Source organism: Nicotiana sylvestris, chromosome 8, assembly GCF_000393655.2.
Source record: "Nicotiana sylvestris chromosome 8, ASM39365v2, whole genome shotgun sequence".
Taxonomy (NCBI): Eukaryota; Viridiplantae; Streptophyta; class Magnoliopsida; order Solanales; family Solanaceae; genus Nicotiana; species Nicotiana sylvestris.
In genome coordinates, this window is record NC_091064.1 from 197,983,929 (window position 1) to 198,006,557 (window position 22,629).

Below are 22,629 nucleotides of genomic sequence, written 5' to 3' on the forward strand. Positions count from 1 at the left end.
GATTTAAAAGGTATTAAAGACGAGTGAGAGGAAATTGTTGAGATAGTTTCAGCTTATCACATAACTCAGATAAGAAGTCCGAATCAGGCCTACCTATTGGTTGTAATTATTAACAGAAGCAGATTCAGTTTTTATTACCCTAAGACTTGCCTAAGTGTTTGAACAGGGGTCCTATAGGCATGGTATCTACTGGATTCAGAAAGCAACGAAACAGTAAGGCTCGAAATGAACTGTTTGAATGCATACACATTAAACTTGCTAAGTGATAGAATCAGATTATTAAAAGAGAGGCAGGATTTAAATGAATTGATTAAAAGTCCTGCGGCTGATAGTAGCCATTATTACTAGTTTTATGTCTAACACTGAGTGAAGCGAATCAGAGTTTATTAGAAAATCCTATAGGCATGCTTTCTATACGTTGCTAATTTTAAAACCTTATAGACGTGGTATATAATGCGGACCTTGTTTTAAACCTTATGCAGAATTGAACGTTTCTATAGGCATAATTTCTATATGAAGTTAAATATGCAGAATCCTATAAACATGATTTCTATATGAAGTTAAATATGCAGAATCCTATTGACATAATTTCTATATGAAGTTAAATATGCAGAATCCTATAGACATGATTTCTAAGTGAAGTTTGAATATGCAGAATCCAATAGACATGATTTTTAGATGTAATTGAATATGCAAAGGTTGAGTATGCAGGAATATAGTAGACCTATAGTCATGATTTCTACCATCTGCATACATATTTACCCACCCTTTTCCACTAACCAGCTCCAAATATTTATTACAAATTATTACAAACCAGAATAAATAAAAGTACATCCAAATACAAATAAAAGTACAAACAGATGAAGTCTGATTCTGACTTCCTCTTTGAGTTACAAGATAAACCCAACTCAAAGACCATTGATCCAAAGTCTTTCTCTAATTTGAGTGTGTCAGAGTTCCCTAAGAGTCTCAATGGGACTCCGGGCAGTGCTTACACCCAAATTATATTATCAAAATGGGGATAAGTGCAATATGAAAGGGCCAGCCCTCAAGTGTCCAAGTTTTGAGGGAGCTCAAAGGGTCCCAAGGCAAGGCTCACAAGAGGGGGGCAGAACTTAATGTCTAGGAGAGTGTGCAAATAAAGAGCAGAGTTCTGGGGAATAAAGGAGAGGGAAACAACTACAAACAGGTACACAAAAGGGGTTCAGGGGAATAGGGAAGTTTCAAAGAGTCCCTGTACTTAGACATTTAGCTAATTCTGGGCATGCACAACAATAGAGAGTGCTGTTATGATTATAAATCCACAAGAATACACAACATAGGATAGTGATATGGAGGTTATGAATCCAGGGGAATAAAGTTTGAGCAATAGACAATATTAGTTGATACTGTCATGCCTCAAACAAACCATTAATATCAAACAGGGGTAGGGGATTTGGGATTCATAATAGGAAGAAAACTACAACATGCTAAAAAATTCTGAACTAAACACAAGCAATAGGCCGACATGCAAGTGAAGGTATTAAATAAACACATTGTTGTGGTTGCTGAAAACCTTAATCATGACATACTAGTTTCAAAGAAGCAGAACACAGTAGTAGCAGCACTTGAAAAAAAACAGGCCACAGTACAAGTAACAAGAGAAAGTGCTTTTTGAATGAGAGTGTGAGTTCAGAAAACTAAGAATGTTCGTATGTGTCTGTGTCAATGAAAGATCATGGTATTTATAGTTTTAAAACAGGCAGAGAATAAGGCAAGAAAATAACCATGTACCAATTAAAATCAATCAGTAGAAGAACTTCCTTTAATTAAGGAGTTCGATCTTAAACAATAATGAACATAAATCATTTAAGGAAAAATATCAAATAAGTATCTTGTGCAAAGTAGACAATTAGGGGTAAATACATATGAGTTTAATTAAGGGAAGGATCTTTGAAATACACGGTTAAACAAATAAGGTAAGAATCAATTAATACATAGTAAATCAAGGAGTCAGAGATTCGAAATTACTGGTTCATGAATAAACCAAGTCAGAAAAGCTAAGGAAAGTTTTCAAATCAAACCAAGAAATAGGGAAATTAGTAAAACAAGGAAAGCATCAATCAGACTTACACAAGGAGGTCTGAAATCAGTCAAAAATTGAAAGTCATTTTAGAGGGGAAGCTCAGCATATATAAAGAGCACACAAGTATTAGGCATGCGAGGCTGAATTTAGGACAAAAAAAAGTGTCATGGAATTGCAAAATCAGTAAGTAGTGGACTATAGGAACATGGTAGTCACATAGGTCAGTTTCAGTAACTCAGCAATGGAGAAGGGAGAGAGTATCAAATGGCATGCAAAGGGTCCAGTATAAAGACCTTAGAAGAGTTTAGCAGGGATTCAAAATCATATAAAGAAACAAAAGATTTTGAAATTCAGTCGAGCAACAGATGAAACAACTTCAGAAACCCAAATAGGTCTAAAAAATTAGGTATTCGAAACCAAACAAGTTCAGAGATGAAGGACAAACAAATCACATAGCAAATAGCCTCAAAACTCGAGTGAACCCCTCAAAATTAGGGTTTTCACCATCAATCGAGTATATAGATGAATGACAAAAGAATCAGGCAAAAATATCAACGAAGAAAATAAAATAAGAAACCTTAAGAAAGGGCCAGGACTTTTAACATAAAGAAACACAGTAGAAGAACAACATAAGAGACACAGTAGAAGAATCAACATAAGAAACATAATAGAAGAACATCATAAGAAACACAGTAGAAGAATCAACATAAGAAACACAGTAGAAGAACATCATAAGAAACATAGTAGAAGAATCAACTTAAGAAACACAGTAGAAGAACGACATGTTTAAAAAAATCAGAAAAGCTTCGAAATAACTTAACAAAACCCTAAATCGGAAAAGATAAAGGTTTTGAAAGAAACTTTAAGAAAACTTTCAAAAGGTTTGGAGAGAACACAGATCGACAACGGATCTAAAAGAATCAGAAGAACCTCGAAGGTTAGGGTTTCAGAAGAAACCCAAAGGGTGAGAAAGGCTTGGAATCATCGATCTAAGCAAGAGAGGTCGAGATCAAGTATGAATAGCCATAGCCGGTCGGAGCAAGGTCGAGGATGGCTGGTAACAGCCGTAGCACTGAAAACATCCGAGGTCTGGACCAAATTTCTTCAAGGTCTGGCCTTGAGGCCATGATAATCGAGCATGCAGGAGTCATAGGAGGTAGATACATGCCATCAATGGCTTTGGAAGCCCTGGATGTGGTCGATTTTAGGTGGTGATTGAAGGTGGTGGCTAGGGTTTCTGAAAGAGATTGAGAGATCATTGGGAGAGGGGGAATTCAAGGGCGGCTTCAGACGGGAAATGATTAGGGTTAGGGGTAATGGGGAATTAAAAAAGGAAATGGAAATAGGGACCGTTGATCTAGGAGATCAATGGTTGAGATTAGAGAGTGTAGGTGGGAAACGGGTCTGGGTCGGTTTGAACGGGGTTTGGGTCAGGGTAATTGGGTTTAATTGAGGGTTGATTTAGGGCTATAATTGAAATAAACGGGGCTAGCATTTAAATGGCCACTTTTCCCTTATTTGATTTTATAAAAATGGTAAAATAATTTCTGAAAATATATTAAATGCACTAAGATGATTAATAATACATAATTATCAAATAAACAATACTGGAGCCAATTTTATAAATATAATTACAATTAAATCTCAGAAGATGCTAATGTTGCAATTATATGCAATTTAGCCTAAAAATGCTAAATAAATTTGTAAAAATTTGCAAATATTATATTAGCTATATTTTAGTATAAATATGAGAATCCACTAAATGAATCACCAAAAATGATAATTTTGGGGATAATTATTGGGTTTTTTTTTCTTGATGAAATAGGGCAATAAATTGATTTAAAAACCCTTTAAAAATTGGGAAAAATAATGAAACCTTGGGACATACTTATATATGCATATACATGCTATTTTAAAAGTATTTTGTATATTAAAAATATACACGGAAAAATTGGGTATCAACACAGCCCAAGCGCTATAACAAGCCAACGAAGGCATAATCAATAATCTTCTACGGCGTGCAGTATGATCCCATAACTGTCACTCATAATCAAGCTCTCGGCCTCACTCAGTCATCAATCTCTCTAGTCTCACCCACAGGCTCATAATGTCATGAAAACTGACCCAAAATAATGATATGATGTATCAATAAGTAACAACTGAGACTGAGATATGATATGAATGCATGAATGTGACCGGGTACAAAATATCAATGAATTCAATGAGATGACAGCAAGAAACGACCACTATGGGTCCCAACATTATCAGCATAAAGCCTAAACATGATATTTAGCATAACATACAACTCATTTATCTTATCACATGGTGAAAACACAGATATCAATAAAATATGGTCATTATTCAGTGCCCTGGAAATAATAGAGTCACAACCCACAGGGTGCACACCCACACGCCCATCATCTAGCATGTGTGTCACCTCAACACTAATCACATAGCACATAATTCGGGGTTTTATACCCTCAGTAGAAGAGCTACTTATCTTTAACAAGCCAATTCTAACACCAAGCAAGCCAAGCGATGCTCCAAGAATCCCATCACGTGCGTTCCGACCTCCGAATGGTACGAAACTAATAAAAAACAACTCAAATACATCAAACAATGCTAAAGGAACCAATCCCAATCGAAAAAGGTCGAATCTTTAATTAAAAGCCCAAAATCGGCCAAAAAGCCCTACTCGGGCCGGTACCTCGGAACCCGACAAAACTCACAAAATCTGTCAACTTATTCAATTATGTGTTCACCATACTAGTTTCACTCAAATCCGACTCCGAATCGGTGTTCAAAACTCAAAAAATCATATTATGAAACTTTAGGCCAAAACCCTCAATTTCTTCTTTAAAATTCATCAACCAAAAACTAACATCGAAGATTGATTCATGAAATATAACCAAAACTGAGTAGAGAACACTTACCCCAATTTATATGCTAAAAAGCGCCTCGAAAAATTGCCTAATTCCGAGTTCCCCAACTTAAAATATGTTAAATGCACAAAATTCTAGTTTTAACACTGTTCTGCATCGTTTCTTATGCCAAAAGATCTTGAAACTCACTTTTGATACCTCCAATAGATTTTTTGTGAAATTCTAATCAAGTTAGGCTCTTGAATCACTCTATTTGACCTTATATTGAAGGAGATATGTTGGTTTCAATATTTGGAAATAGTGCAGATTTTTAAATACGCAGTAGTGGGAATTTCGTAATTAATTTGAAAAATCTGGAAACTCAATTCTTAGTAAAATGACCATAAAATCCTCATACGATGTCCAAATTTGATGATTCTTTTTTTGTGGCTCCGTAATTATGATACGGATCTAATGCTTAATTAAAACAGAAATCAAAACCCATTGAAACCCATTTATGCTTGGAGAAACCAAGTCAAAACATAAGAAAAACGAGTGCAACACAACCCAAACCTATCCGAAATTACCCGAGCCCCTCAGGACCCCGTTGAAATATACCAACAAGTTCCATATCATAATATGGACCTACTCGAGGCATCAAAACACACATAACAATATCGAAACGATGAAACGCACCTCAAATCAAACTTAATGAACTTTCAAACTTTCGACTTCCAAAAATTCACGCCGAAACATATCAAATCAGCTCGGAATGAACTCAAATTTTGTACACAAGTCCTAATACATTATACAGAGCTACTCGTGCCCCCAAACTACTGAGCTAAGTGCAAATGTTCAAAACGACCGGTCGGGTCGTTACATTCTCCCCCACTTAAACATACGTTCATCTTCGAACGTGCCCAGAATTATTTCAAAAGTCATCAAGTCACCGTATAACCTCACTATGCACATACCCGGGGGTGATCCTACGTCAACCTATCCCATATAGATCTGATAACACAACATGATTGGAATTTCTTAATCCAACCTAGCCCATAAGCCTTCAAATCTAATTTCCACATCCAAAATTTTCTGTAAGATCAGAATCTCACATCTACACACTGTATAAGACTGAACAAGTTGTATTAAGCCTTATCCATAACTCAAGATGAAATCACCTGATATACCATATAACTCAAACACTCATAGCGATAACTTCTAATCACAATAGCTGCTCAAAACAACCCAATACCGGTAATAAGCCTCTTATCAAATAGAGCCTCATTCTAACACCTTCATATACTGCCAATGATGAAAGAAACACGCATAAACTCATAACCATTCGTCAGGCCAACAAGTTGTGGAACTCCCTCTCCTTTGATAGGAACTATAGCAAATTTCTAAGCCGATCAGCATCAATATCCTTCCAAATATACCGCAATCTGATCCAATAGCACCCATTATAGGTACGATGAACTCATCTCATCTAACATAATCACTCTAGTGACATGACACATTAATACAGTCTAAAGCCGCAACTCGTGCAATCCATGCACCAATAAGCAACATTCCAAATGTACTCAATTATGGAAAATGACTCAGACGAAGGAACTATCTCGCAAGCTCAACAGGTACCGCCACAAAGAAATGCTAAGAACCTATCACACACCGTATAACCAAAACACACGAATCTAACACAAAGGATTATGTCTCAACATGACTCCGCTACAATGCGTGACCCATCCAAATGCTGGTCCATATTATGTACCTCGAGCCACCCTACTCAAAATCAATAACCACACAAAATTCGACATCAAGCACCCAAAGTGCATTACCATAACCACGAAGAGTAAATAACACAATACCACAATCAGGAAAGAACATAGCCAACGTGCAATCAATCATGCAATACCCAAATACTCATCTCCCTCAAATTCCGCTATAAAGCTCAAATAGAACCGCACGATATGTGCATATACCTAATGAATCACAACTCTTTGTGGCATAGAAGAGTAACTCATAGATCATGTCAGAACACGAATAAGCTTAACAACAACCAAATGGCACATCCCTCAGCAATAGTAGTATGAATACACATCCTAATTGGGCCTACCAATGGACCCCCAAATCAACTATGGTCACCCACAAACAGATAAAAAAAATCCTTCAAAAGATCACAATGACTAAATTATAACACATACTATCACCTGGCTAGCTTTGGCTACACTTCACAGTCCAAAACTATGCAACAATCTGCTCCTGAGAGCTCTGATACGCTCAAATTACACTTTAATAAATAGTGTAAGGCGGTCGGTGTCAAATATAATAACCCAACAAGGTTGGGGTCGAATCTCACAGGGAATAGGTGTGAAAAGGTTACTCGAATAGTGTGTTGCTCGACTAAAGTCGTAATTCTATCCAGTTAATGGTAACAAGAGTATGAATTGAGTTTGGTTTGAAGTAATAGCTAATTGCAATGTTGAGAATGTAAATTATTTGATTAAAGCAACCAAGGTTGTGTCCCCTTTAATGAAGTGTAATGCTATCGGTGTTAATATGATATATTTATAATGGAAGGTCCTTTTGATATGCAAATGATGCCTAAATGACTACCTAATATTTTCCAATAGTTGGGTAGTATTTCCTCTTTATGATTTTTCCAAATATAAAAGAGTTGCAATTAAGAACAATCAATATATGCCAAATAAAACCCACTTATTCCTAAGCGATTCTATTAAACAAGGTTTAAAGTCTTGAGTCTTTAATATTTACTTCTACCAAATTCTAACCCACTTTCCCAAGCAAAGCAAGAATTTAATGGCACTTGTTAATGGTTGCAACCACTAACAATAAATGAAGAATGAGAAGTAAATAAATATCAACCAACCATATATATATATATATATATATATATATATATATATATATATATATATATATATATATATAATGTTAAACATCCATTAGCATAACACCCATTTAGGGTCCACAACCTTAGTATTTAAAGTTAGCTACACATGCTAAAATACAAAAGGAAGAGAATATTTAATGCCATAACGTTTACAAAGTGAAAGATTCTTGACCCAAAAGCTTCCAAAAGAGAGGAATATTAATGCCTTGTATTGTAGCTTCCAAGTCAGACAAGATGAGCCCACAAAATCACAATAAATCTATTTATAGAGGGCCAAAAGTCGAGACAGAAAACAGACAAAATTGCCCTTTCAGTTCAAATATGCGACCGCATTTCTGTCGCATAACATAAATGCGGTCCGCATTCTCTTCATGCCCATCACACTTCAGAATCCTAGTTTCCAGGCCGTCGTCGCATTATGGATCTGCAGTCCGCATTCCAGATTTGCGATCGCATTTTGCGTCGCATTTTCTACCATCAACATTTCTTTCCATGAGTTTGCGATCCATTATGCGGTCTGCAAACCTGTTATGCGATCGCATTATGGACCGCATTTCTTGCATTGTATTTTGGCCAACATTATATTTTGATTTGCGATCCTTTGCACATTATGCGGCTCGCATGTATGATTTGCGATTGCATCCTTCACCACGTTTCTACATTTGTGCTACATTTTGCACTTTTTCTTGTCTGTTTGTGGCTTTTTGCTTTTATTTCCATGCTCTTGGGTCCTTAAACCTCATGTATTACAAAAACACAAAAATTACATAAGTAAAGGATATAATTGCATTCAACACAAGCTAAAATCTAAGCAATTAGTATTGAAATGTGCCGAAATTCTCTGGCACATCAACACCCCTAACTAAAACTCTTGCTTGTCCTGAAGCAACTAAAACAACACTATCCTATTCTAGACTCTATCTACAAAACACAAAACAATAGTGACCATGGATGGTGTTTGTTGTTAGTACTTCAAGCATGCATCTTCGATTGTTTTACCCTTCCTGAATCATAAATATATACAAGGAAAACTAATCAACTTGTGAATTTTGAGCCTCAGACAATGTGACAAAATGCTACCCTCAGCTGAGTGCACTTGCATTTGACTCAAAAACTCAACTTTTATTCAACCTCACGGTTCATGTGCCCTCACTAGAAAGAAAGTCCCACAATCACAATATTTACAATCACAACAAGAAGGGACGAATTCACAAATGCACTCACTCTCAAAAAGAGTTTCAAGTGTTGCAACACACCATACCATAGGCTTGCCCTTATTTTAATTCGTTGTTTAATTCTAAGAATGCTTGGTTGAAGATCCCATAAGGAATTTTTAAGTTTGTAATGTAGGTTTAGGGAAGGGTAGGATAAGCATTTAGGTACAAGTGACTAAACCCTCCTTAAACACTAATCGTATTTTTCTTTCTTGTTGCTCTTTGCTTCTTTTCAAACCACATAGCCTTCGTTAGCTTCAACTTCTCCACCATTGAGCCACCTTAATTACCCCATCAATTCTTTCCAAGACTCCATATATATAGACAAGCAATTTTTCTCTCTTTTTTTATATTTTAATTTTGGAGATTGAGTAGTTTCACACCTTGAGGTATACTTTACTACACTCACTGTACAACCTAGCCCATTTTCGGCTTGACACCACACCCCCAACTTAGGCTTTTAGCCTCATTCTTAATGCTCAAGGAGGGACAGGTTCAAAAGAGGAAATTCGTTCACAAAAAGGGAGAGGTTTGTAATGAGGTAGTCAAAGAAAAGCTTAAAGGGTCAAATGGGGTGACTAGTGATACTATCTGTGTAATGGGTGGCTTGAAGGCTAACTGGTTTTCCAAAAATCACAAAGACTGCCTAAGGTTATTTCATCAACCAAATGTAATTATTATAAGCATCGAAAAACCATCCAAACAAGTTCTAGATGGCAGAAGTACACACAAGAATTATTTACACAAAGAACTCACACATATGGCACACGAACTATTTGGCTCACATAGTTTGAAGCCCTCGAGTAAACACTTGGCAACTCAAAGCTTTCATCATATATACATGTATAACTCTAGGTAGATATAGAGTCACAGAGCGAGCCTCAAGTTCACAAAGTTGATATCTTTTTTTTATATGGAAGGGTATAGGCTATATACAGACACACATGCTTGAGACTAGACAATTACACCAAACCGGTCATCATGTTTCATTCTACTGTCCTGGTTCTACTATTACACCCTTGGAAAAGAACCTGGTGAAGAAAAACCAAGGGGAATTCATTGCTAACTACTACAGATGGACAACTATCTACTTGTTTATATGCACAAGGATGACATAACTTATGTACGTAGATCACAAAACACTAATATATACACAATCACGAACTACACAACATAACTTAAAGCATAAACACAAAATACTGATATATATATAGATTCATAAAATACACATGAGTACATAAGTTTGTTTGTAACACAACAGTATATACAAGGCTACCACCCCTAACTAAAAAGCATGCATTGTCCCCAATGAATAAGAACATAGAGTAGAGTTTAAGGGGCTCTCTGAGGCGCACTAAGCGCTATGGGAGTCGGTAGTCGGCTAAGTGATGGTAGGGTCACCCTCTGATGCCGAAGCTAGGACCGATGAGATCTTGGCCTAAGGAGTGACCTCTACTAATGGAGGTGGGATCTCTGGCTGGCCCAGTACTGGAGCTGGGGCCTATGAGCTGCTAGATTCGCCCGCTGATGGCTGAGTGGCCGATGGATCTGTAGGGGCGGCCAAATCTTCTAGTGAATGTTCTATCATCATCTGAATGTCTGCTTGCTCCTCATCCTCAACTGTAGGAGCAGCAATATGCTTACCCTTCTCCTGAGGACCATCATCATTCGTGGACCATGAATCCTCCTCCTCCTCACCCTCAACTGCCTCCTCATCCTCGAACTCAGTAGATCGTCCAGAAACCTCCTCATCAGGAATATCAATACGTAAAGGAGGAGATGGAGGCTGGGAAGTCCCGGCAGTCTGAGGCACAATGTCTGCCATCAGGGTAGTGAAATCGAGACCCAAATCTGGCGCTACTGTGTCTGCTCCCTGCTTACCTTCCTTGGGCAGGAGGGATGATATATCAAACTCCAACGTTTGCATCTTGTGGATCTCGGTCTCCATTGTGGAAACCTCCTTCCGGAACCTAGGCAGACTGCCAACCTCACTGCGCTCTATCTTCTCAACCCTCAACTCGAGCTGTTGCAGGCGATACCCACAAGTTGTTTGTTATTGTTGGAGGGCTGTCACTAAGGACTGTATCGGAGTCAATGCCTATTTGATGAGATTCGGTAAGGTCTTCAGAAGCTGGTCTACCTTAGCATTGGCATGTTGAGAAATGAGACCAAGCCTCGAGATGGCAAGCAGTGCAGTAGAAGGCTGAGCAATGGTGGACTAAGAGGCGGGTTGTGCAGTGGAAGTAGACGCAACTGGGGCCTGAAGGGACACAGGAGTTTGGGACTCTGAGGGCTCTACTGGAATCGGAGTCTGAGCCTCTGGGGGAGTGACATCATCACTAATGCGAGTGATGTCGATATCTTTCAGGACATTCCCTGTCTTGTCAGAATGGGATATGAGTGGGACATTAACAGCCTTGCAGAGGGCTGTAATCAGACAGGGGAATGGCAATGAAGTGGATTTCTGCCTTGCTCAGATCCCTAACTCTTGGAAGATAAAGGAACCCACAACTATCTTGATGCACGTCATAATGCATGCAATGAGAAGAGCCTTCTCAATGCTTATGTCAGTTTCATTTGTGGATGGTATCAGTCGAGATGTGACGAAACTGAGCCAAAATCGACCCTCTCGTGTAAGATCCTCTTTGAAGATTTTGTGCATAGGACCGATCCACGCAGGGGTCCCCTTTGCTATCACAGCTCTATCCAACTCTGCTCATTTTCCCGGTTCACCCATTTGGCTTGATACTCAGCTGTTCTCGGGCTCCAGTCAGGGATGTAGGATTTATTGATAGTTGTAGCATTACAGCTCACGTCTTTCCCCCGAACTAGCACAGTATCACAGAATACCCTGTTACGCTTGTGGTGAGCAGTCCGGGAAGCTACGTATGAGGCATAAAACTCACGGACAAGAGTTTCATTGTAGTCGTCCGGCAACTCAGTGAAACACTCCCATTTTCTAGCTTTGATGTTCTCCCAAATGTGGGGGTGCTGCTCCTTAAGTCCGTTCATGCTCACTTGTTTCTCGGGAAGGATTTTTCTCTTTGTTAGCCCTTCTCGATAGAGTTCCCTAGAACCATCGATTGCAAACCGAAGCTGGTAGTCATCTCCCCTCTTTTTTCTTGCCTCGGCCTGTAGGTCTACTGAAGGCAAGGTCTCCTCCTCATCAGATTGGGAGGGACGTGGAATATTAGGGTCCGTCTTGGGTTGTTTTTCTTGTGACACTTTACGAATGGCAGAAGCCCTTTTCAGTGCAGAAGATGCATGTTTCTTGGGAGCCATATCTGCATGAAAGTGAAATGTGAGCGACATGGTAAGAAACAATGCAAAAAAAAAGTAAAGAAGAAGTTAAGAATGCGATAGGTATGCGGTCGCATAACCACTATGTGGACCGCAAACCTATAGGTCCAAAAATGATACAAATATGTGATAAACTATGCGATCGCATAACCACTATGCAGATCGTATAACCATCGCAAACCTGGCTCCACAAAAAACCAAAACCTGAAATGCGATCGCAAATTCCACCGCAAAGTAGGAAATGCGATTGCAAAATGGTCGCAAAAATCATGTTGAGGAACTGGGTACACTGTCTCAATATGCGGTCTGCATATCAACTATGCGATCACAAACTCACCGCATTTTATCATCTTCCTTAGCCAACCTAGGGTTCAGTTATGCGGCAAAAATGCGGATCACATTTGGATTTTGTGAGCCGCAAAGTTCATCGTCCCAATCAATTCAATCTGACCCTCAACAATGGCGGCCCTATTTCTTGCTACCAGCACCCCCAAAACACCCTACTCAACTACACGCTCATTACGAAGCAAAAACTAGGGAAACAAGAATAAGAGTAAATGTACAACCAAAGCTTGAAATGATGGAATTGGCCCAAAGAAAACATACTAGTGATGATGTTTACGAGCACACTTGGAGTCTTAAATCAAGCCCTAGTTGTTTTTGCCTTCTCCGTTCTTTTTCTCTTCGTTCTTTTTTTTGTATTTGTTTTGTGTCTGATAAAGTAAAAAAAATATTTCTTTTTGTTTGTTTTGAATGAAGAAGTTCGAGGGTGATACCTGCAAGAATTACGGTGGTCAACTCACCGCATAACACACTATGCGACCGCATAAGTGTTATGCAGTGTGTTCAAGTGACTTACTGAAGGGCAAAGGATGCGGTGCACAATGCGATCGCATAGTTGAAATGCGGTTCGCAAAGTGCACCAGCTGGTCGCATACTAACCAACAATATTAGTCAAACTCACTGTTTTGGTTTGCGACCAAAATGCGGTCCGCATTGCGAAAATGCGACCGCATATTTGCAGCAAACTTCACACGGTAATTTTTCTTCCCTTTCGTATGCATTCCTATGCAGCATTATGATCATTTGAATCCCATACACTTCAACACACACTTTAAATTGATCAAGTAAATCTATCTATCAAAAATTAAAAATTTAAAGAACGAAAAAAAGGGTGTTACCACACATGGGTTGCCTCCCATGAAGTGCTTGATTTAACACCGCTGCATGACGAAGTTGGTGTTCCTTTGGATTCACTCAATGGTCGGGCACAAACCATCTTTGAGAGCTAGATGCTCCACCAAATGTTTTTCTCCATCTGTGCCCAAGTAGTGCTTGATTCGTTGGCCATTTACTTTGAAGGTTCGGAGCCCATTTTCCGATGCTAGTTCCACAGCTCCAAAAGGAGAGACATTGACCACTTTGAATGGACCAGACCATTTTGATTTGAGCTTGCCCGGAAACAATTTGAGCCTTGAGTTAAAGAGCAAAACCATGTCACCCGACTTGAACTCTTTTTTCAAGATCTTCTTGTCATGGACGAACTTCATCCTTTCTTTGTACACGATTGCACTTTCATAAGCATGGAAACGGAATTCCTCCATTTCATTGATTTGTGTTAACATCAAATTTGCAGTTTCAGCCCAGTCCAAGTTCAACCTCTTTAACGCCCACATGGCCTTGTGCACTAGTTCCACGAGTAGATGACAAGCTTTGCCGAAGACTAACGGATAAGGATAAGTACCAATAGGAGTCTTGTAAGCCGTGCGGTATGCCCACAATGCGTCATCTAGCTTCCTCGACCAGTCGGTCCTGTTTGCATTAACAGTCTTTGCTAGAATGCTCTTGATCTCCTGGTTGAAAACCTCAACTTGACCACTTGATTGAGGATGATAATGTGTGGCTACCTTGTGCTTGACGCCATATTTCTCAAGTAGCCCCGGGAAAGACTTGTTATAGAAATGAGACCCACCATCACTAAGAATGTCTCTAGGAGTACCAAATCGAGGGAAAATGTTTTTCTTCAAGAATGTGGTCACACTCCTTGCCTCGTTGTTTGGTAAGGCAATCGCTTCAAGCCATATGGACACATAGTCCACATCCACCAAAATATATTTCATCCGCAAGAGCTTACAAAGGGACCCATGAAATTAATTCCCCACACGTCGAAGATCTCTATCTCCATCACAAAGTGCATTAACATTTCATGCCTTTTGAAGATTGAACCTTGTCTTTGACATTGGTCACAAGACTTGACCATTTGATTGGCATCATGATATATTGAAGGCCAGTAGTAGCCACATTCAAGAACCTTAGCCGCCATTCGATTTCCTCCGGGATTACCCTCAACCGGTGAGTCATGGCATGCCTTTAGAATTGGCATAATCTTTTCTTTCGAAACACACCTTCTAATAATATTGTTAGCACAAACATGAAACAAGAATGGTTCCTCCCAATAGTATTGCCAGCAGTCTCTCAAAAACTTCTTCTTTTGATAGGATTCCAATCCTTCCGGGATAAGGTCACTAACTAGATAGTTAGCAATATCGGCATACCAAGGAGCAAAAATTCTAGATAGTGCCAATATGTGTTCATCTGGGAATGCAACAACAACAACAATAACGACCCAGTATAATCCCACAAGTGGGGTCTGGGCAGGGTAATATGTACGCAGACCTTACCCCTATCGGCTCCTGTTGCTTTTTTGAGCCGAGGGTCTCCTGGAAACATCATTGATTTTAAGATCTCCCTTTGGTCTCCCTGCTTCTTCAAGCCTTGACAAATGATCCGCCACTTGATTTTGAGTTCCCTTACGATCCTTGACTTCGAAGTCAAATTCTTGCAATAACAAGACCCATCGAATCAACCGAGGCTTTGCATCCTTCTTTTCCATGAGATAGCAAAGAGCTGCATGATTTATGTACACTATCACCTTGGATCCCAACAAATAAGTCCGGAACTTCTCAAAGGCATAGACAATGGCAAGAAGTTCTTGCTCAGTTACCGTGTAATTCATTTGTGCCCCATTGAGTGTTTTTCTTGCATAGTAGACTAGGTGGAGAACTTTGTTGTGATGTTGGCCAAGCATTGCTCCAATAGCTATACCACTGGCGTCACACATGAGCTCGAAAGGAAGAGACCAATCGGGTGTGACAATAATAGGTGTCGTGGTGAGCCTTTGCTTCAATTCCTCAAAGGCTTTGCACATTGCACCGGGCTCACCCAAGAACTATCGGCAATAGGGTAGACTACCCCAGCATCCAACCATTTGATGATTTCTTTCTTTACCACCTCTTGCATTGACGGGTTCAACCGTCATTGATGTTCCACACTTGGTTTTGTTTCACTTTCCAATTGGACTTTGTGGTCGTAAATTCCTGCGGCTTGCCTATGCTCCTTCAGATTTCCAACAATTGTTCTACCTGCACAGCATTCAACAACGAAGAAACAATTACCGGTAAAGTATCATTTGAGCCAAGAAATTTATACCTCAAGTGTGGTGGAAGTGCTTTAAGCTCTAGTTGTGGAGGTTCAATAATAGAAGGCTTTGCGGGTGGAGTGGCTCTATTCTCCAAGTCGAGAGAGAGCTTTGCCGGAGCATAAGTGTAAGACCCAATCCCCTCCAATACATTTACCGATTCCATATATCCCTCCATATCCTCACCATCAAAGTTCAAAATAGCCGCCAATGCTTCGCCGAGGCATTGTTTTTCCATTTTCATTTCAAACGCATCCGCTACTTTGTCAACAACATCGATCACCGAGATGCTTTCATACTCATGCGTTAGTTTCATACCCTTGCTAGCTTGGAATGTAACCTCTTCATCATTCACACGAAATTTAATCTCATTCCGTTCCGAATCCATTAGTGCTCTTCCAGTGGCAAGGAATGGTCTCCCCAAGATGATAGGGAACTCTTTGTCAACCGCACAATCAAGGATTATGAAGTCGGTGGGTAAATGAAATTTGCCCACCTTCACAAGTACATCATCAACAATTCCCACCAGGCGCTTGATGGAACGATTGGTCATTTGCAATCTCATACTTGTGGGCCTTGGCATACCTAATCCTGCTTTCTTGTAAATGGCAAGAGGCATCAAGTTGATGCTAGCTCCATTATCACAAAGGGCTCTTGCAAAATCATGTACCCTAATAGTGTAAGGAATGGTGAAAGCTCCCGAGTCTTCTTTCTTTTGAACGGTGGATGTTGCAATGATGGAACTAACCCGGTGAGTCACATTCACCACTTCATTTTTGGTGGTCTTCTTCTTGGTGATCAAATCTTTCAAATACTTAGAAAAATCCGGCATCTCTTGAAATGCTTCCACAAATGGAATATTCACCGATAATTTCTTGAGAATGTCGTAGAACTTCTCGAGTTTACTATCATCAACCTTTCTAGCGAGTCTTAGAGGGAATGGAGGAGGAGGTCTAGGAATAGGTGGAAGAGTTTTTGGTGTCTCTTTTACCTTTTCCTTTGCCTCTTCCCGATTCTCTTCTTGCACTTGCACATCTTTCGGAATTTTCTCAATTGAGACAACACTTCGCTCTTCAACCTCAACCCCTTTCTCGAACTCTTCTACCTCAACCACTTGTTCACCCTCTCCTTGTAGTACCTTCCCACTCCTAGTAGTAATTGCCATAACATGAGAAGTTGGGCCACTCCCACTACCCTTTGGGTTCGCAATTGTGTCACTAGGGAGTGTTCCCTTTTTCATTGGATTTTTCTCCCTAGAGAGGTCTCTCATTTGCATCTCCAATTTTTGAATGGATGCGGTATGAGAGCCAACAAGCTCGGTCATGTTCCTTATAGAAATGTTGGAATTTTCTTGATTTTGCAATACCCGTTCAAGCATACTTTCCAACTTAGACTAACTTGAGGGACCTTGATTTGAATATTGACCCTTTGGGGGAACATAAGGGTTTGAACTCTGGTTTGAGAAGTTGTTGTTGTTGTCGTTCCAATTTCCTTGGTATGAGCCACCTTGGTTATTTCTCCATTGTTGGTGGCCTTGCCCTTGCGGGTTTGGCCTCCATTGATTTTGTTGTCCTTGACCTTGGTATTGTTGCCTTTGATAGCCTCCTTGAGAGTTGTTAACATAATTTGCTTCCTCAAAATCCTCATTTGATACAGGTTACACATCCTCAACCACATTTACCTTCTTCGTTTGTCTTTCGGTGAACATCTTTGTCAACACATTAACATTTGTAGCAAGCCCTGCAATCACTTGATCTCTCTCTTGATTTCCTTGATCATGTTGCTCAAGGAAGGAGAACCATATGTAATTCAAGCTGTGGTGTCCTCGGAATGACATGCTTGATTATGCTTTGCCATTTTGTCAAGTATTTGTGTCACCCTTGCGAATGATTTGTCCATGAAAGATCCATCAGCTGCATTCTTGGCTATAGATTGGTTCATAGGATCCAAGCTCATGTAGAATTTCTCCAACAAAATAGAATCCGGAAAACCATGGTTAGGAGACCTCACCAAATATAATTTGAAACGTTCTCATGCATCATGTATATGTTCTCCCGGTAATTTCTTGAAAAAGAAGATTTTATCCCAGAGCTCAGACTTCTTAATTTGCGGGAACCATTTAGACAATAATGCTCGGACAAGTTCGGGCCAAGAATGAATGGAGTTTGGTGGCAGATTTTGAAGCCATTTCCCTGCGTCCCCAGCTAGAGAGTACTTGAAGCATCTCAACCTTAGGGCATCATCAGAGACATTGTTCTGCTTATGCATTGCACACACGCCCAAGAAGTTTGTAAGATGTTGTGTCGGATCATCATCAGTGAAATTCCCGAAAAACCCCTCCGCTTTGAGCATAAGGATAAAACCATGTTCCACCTTGAAAGTTGCAGCGCCAACGATCGGAGGTACAATAGCATTTGTATCCTCAATGTACTCCTCGATGTCCGCAAAAGGATTTTTTTCCATTTCTGCCTCCACGTTTTCACCATATTCGGACATGTTTTCCTATCAACACCAAGCAAAACAAGCCAAGAGTGATGGAATACAATAAGACGTAAAGTAAAGCACACACTAATTAGTAATTTCAAAACCGTATTCCCCGGCAACGGCGCCAAAATTTGATACGCTCAAATTACACTTTAATAAATAGTGTAAGGCGGTCGGTGTCAAATATAATAACCCAACAAGGTTGGGGTCGAATCCCACAGGGAATAGGTGTGAAAAGGTTACTCGAATAGTGTGTTGCTCGACTAAAGTCGTAATTCTATCCAGTTAATGGTAACAAGAGTATGAATTGAGTTTGGTTTGAAGTAATAGCTAATTGTTATGTTGACAATGTAAATAATTTAATTAAAGCAACCAAGGTTGTGTCCCATTTAATGAAGTGTAATTCTATCGGTGTTAATATGATATATTTCTAATGGAAGGTCCTTTTGATATGCAAATGATGCCTAAATGACTACCCAATATTTTCCAATAGTTGGGTAGTATTTCCTCTTTATGATTTTTCCAAATATAAAAGAATTGCAATTAAGAACAATCAATATATGCCAAATAAAACTCACTTATTCCTAAGCGATTATATTAAACAAGGTTTAAAGTCTTGAGTCTTTGATATTTACTTCTACCAAATTCTAACCCACTTTCCCAAGCAAAACAAGAATTTAATGGCACTTGTTAATGCTTGCAACCACCAACAATAAATGAAGAATGAGAAGTAAATAAATATCAACCAGCCATTATATATATATATTCAATGTTAAACACCCATTAACATAATTCAATGTTAAACACCTATTAGCATAACACCCATTTAGGGTCCACAGCCTTAGTATTTAAAGTTAGCTACACATGCTAACATACAAAAGGAAGAGAATATTTAATGCCATAACGCTTACAAAGTGAAAGATTCTTGACCCAAAAGCTTTCAAAAGAGAGGAATATTAATGCCTTGTATTGTAGCTTCCAAGCCAGACAAGATGAGCCCACAAAATCACAATAAATCCATTTATAGAGGGCCAAAAGTTGAGACAGAAAATGGACAAAAATGCCCTTTCAGGTCAAATATCAGACCGCATTTCTGTCGCATAACAGACATGCGGTCCACGTTCTCTTCATGCCTATCGTACTTCAGAACCCTAGTTTCTAGGGCGCCGTCACATTATGGATTTGCGGTCCGCATTCCAGATTTGCGATCGCATTCTGCGTCGCATTTCTACCATCCACATTTCTTTCCATGAGTTTGCGATCCATTATGCGGTTCGCAAACCTGTTATGCGATCGCATTCAGGACCGCATTTTTGCATTGGATTTTGGCCAACATTCTGTTTTGATTTGCGATCCTTTGCACATTATGCGGCTCACATGTATTATTTGCGATTGCATCCTTCACCGCATTTCTTCATTTGTGCTGCATTTTACTCTTTTCTTGTCTGTTTGTGGCTTTTTGCTTTCATTTCCATGATCTTGGGTCCTTATACCTCATGTATTGCAAAAACACTAAAATTACATAAGTAAAGGAGATAATTGCATTCAACACAAGCTAAAATCTAAGCAATTAGTATTGAAATGTGCCGAAATTCTCCGGCACATCAAGCTCCCAGTCTCCAACTCCATAGAACACATGAATCACCATATCTGATCCCAACCCTACCACCTAAATGCCTAACACATCTCTCATACACGATCATCCCACAAGGAATACTTCTATAATCTTTTATGCTACAAAGTAAAATTTGAACACCAGCAGTCGATCAACTAGGAGAGTGCCGCAATACCAATGAAGTATCCATAAATCAAAACACATCCCCCACTTCTAAAATGTATACTCTCATCAAGCCATACCAAATAGTAATGTTATTTACCTAGTCATCTGAAACTATCCATGTTGCCTAAGGACTCATGACCTCCCCTTTAAAATTGAACTGTCATCTTTCACATGCAAATCTCAATCCTACACAATACACCGCATATACTATGCCATCATACGAAAAATACGAGAACTTCGTAATCCACTCCGTGTCACAAGCAACTACTCACTCAATTAGCCACGAACTTTCCATTTGATTTCATCTAGAGAAAATTGCTATACAGCACATGCTCCTCATGCCAGTAGAAAATATACATCTCAAACCATAGTAGAAACCATCAAGAACTCTCTGAAACCTATTTGCACACAACCAAACTATCAGAACTGAATTTCTCTAACTCAACCAAGCCACGCAGGCCACCAAAACCCAAGAGTACCGCCACAAAACACCTGTAGAAACTCACTACCACATAAGGACCAAAAGAGCCAATCGCATCCATTACCATACCAATCAAACCTACTACCAAGCTGTCTTATTTATCCTAGTTCCTTCTGAATTACCTTCAAATTGATACTTCTCCTTGCCATAATACCACAATCCTCAACCAAGACTCACCGTACGAGACCCTAGCATAAACCACACCACCCTAAGGCTCATAAGTCGCTGAATGCTCTCTTAATCACCCCAAAAGTACCACAACCGAGATGCCCACTCTGAAGAGACCTTCTGCGAATCTAAAGCCATTAGCTTCGCCTTCCTGATACTGATATGTAGAATCCATAATGATATAGAAATGCCACAGGTCCTGACATCGTCCAATATGAATCTCAGTTTCTAGCCAAATACACATCCTAAAGATTCCCAATTGCCACACTCAAATCTTGAATTCATTTGAACCATTATCGAGAGTCTTCCACTCTGCTCAAATCTCAATCAGATTGACCAAACGGACCGAACGACTAGTTCCCCATTAGCACTCCAACACCCAAGGAAGTAACTTTACCTTAATGCAACCAAATAAATTTCGGCTCCATACACATTACATCCTTTACTAATAACAACTCAAATCGTTTCGTGATTCTCATATACCCATAAAGTTTACCCAAAATTTCCTTTACTCAAGTCATCCTCGATCTCACCCTCTGCAGAACATAACTCATTCACAAGTATACCTCAAACTGAAACCAATACAACACATAACCGTGAAATTAACTTATTAATAGCGGACTCCCCCACTTGGCTCAAAGCCATAGATCAAAACACACCATAACTCCCAATGCCCATACTTTATTACAACCATAATATCGTAGTGAGATTCAACTAAATCCTCCATAAGTTCATGCAACACAAACCATATAATACCTCAAATCATTTGTAAATCTCATATTCATCCTCGTAATATTCAAGCCCACTTCCACAAGAGATCCAAACTCAAATTGCAACACATATTTCACTGGTAAAAGAGAACTCCCAACAAATAATTATAGGGATCACACAAACCTCAGGATACCCCGCAGGAGATAGCCCACCTGTTTTGCCTCAAATCGACCTCTCTCTATCCACGGTCAAAAATATTACGCAACCACTTAATCTTCCTGAGTCTAAACTCATATCACGACATGAAATCTACTTCACTCCTCAACTAATCAACATGAAAAGACCCTTCAACACACCCATAACTCGGGACTATACATTAAATCAAGATGGAAATCAAACACCAACTAGTTCTTTCTATACTCCAAGTAGACCTTTCTCATCACATTCAACCATATAAATATATCTCGTAGTCATATCATACTCATCACGTAGCCATCTAGCCATAAATTCTATGAATAGTGACACTACCAGACATATAAATCCAAAAGCACGTGCTCACACAATCAACACCTCTATGCTCAAACCATAGTCAAAACTCGGTCTCAAGTCCTCTAGACTGGCCCCTCATCAGCATACAGAAATTACATCTCGCACCTCTTCTATGGAATCACAAGCCGTCGACGTACAACTAATACTAAGCACTCATATGCGTATACGAATGCATGGAAGGAATTCAAAGAGTTATGCTTTAAGCGAATCAATGTCACACGATAAGGAAAGAAAGATGGGAAGTATATCCTAAATGTCGTGTAGCCTCTCGAAGATAGATATGGACGTCATCATACCGATCTGCAAGACTCTACTAGACATGTGCTCATGACTTGTAGAACCTATGAACCTAGAGCACTGATACCAATCTGTCACGAACCAAAACTCACTAGTTATGATGTCACCTAACCCAACCCGCTAGGTTAGCCAACTAATAATTATCCAATTTCAATATTGCTAATAGGTCATTTAAACAAACTAAATTATCTAGATATATTACATTTCCCAAGGGCTGGTAGTACAAATTATGAGCTTCTAAGAATAGACTTCACAAAGCCGATATGAAGAAAATACATCTTCTATTTGAAAAGTACATAAACAAGAGTTTTATAAAGCTAAGGCTAACAT

The 22,629-nt window shown here is 39.3% G+C and overlaps 1 protein-coding gene across 1 annotated transcript; it reads right to left on the reverse strand.

Annotated features, from left to right (window-relative positions):
- Window positions 1–15,749: 15,749 nt before the first annotated feature.
- On the reverse strand, window positions 15,750–17,153 carry LOC138876223 (uncharacterized). The gene has a single exon (XM_070155127.1). The coding sequence runs from the start codon at window positions 17,151–17,153 to the stop codon at window positions 15,750–15,752; it is 1,404 nt and encodes a 467-aa protein (XP_070011228.1).
- Window positions 17,154–22,629: the final 5,476 nt, after the last annotated feature.

Coding starts and splice junctions, on each gene's coding strand:
- LOC138876223 (XM_070155127.1), bottom strand. CDS start 17,153: ATGACCGAGCTTGTTGGCTCTCATACCGCATCCATTCAAAAATTGGAG.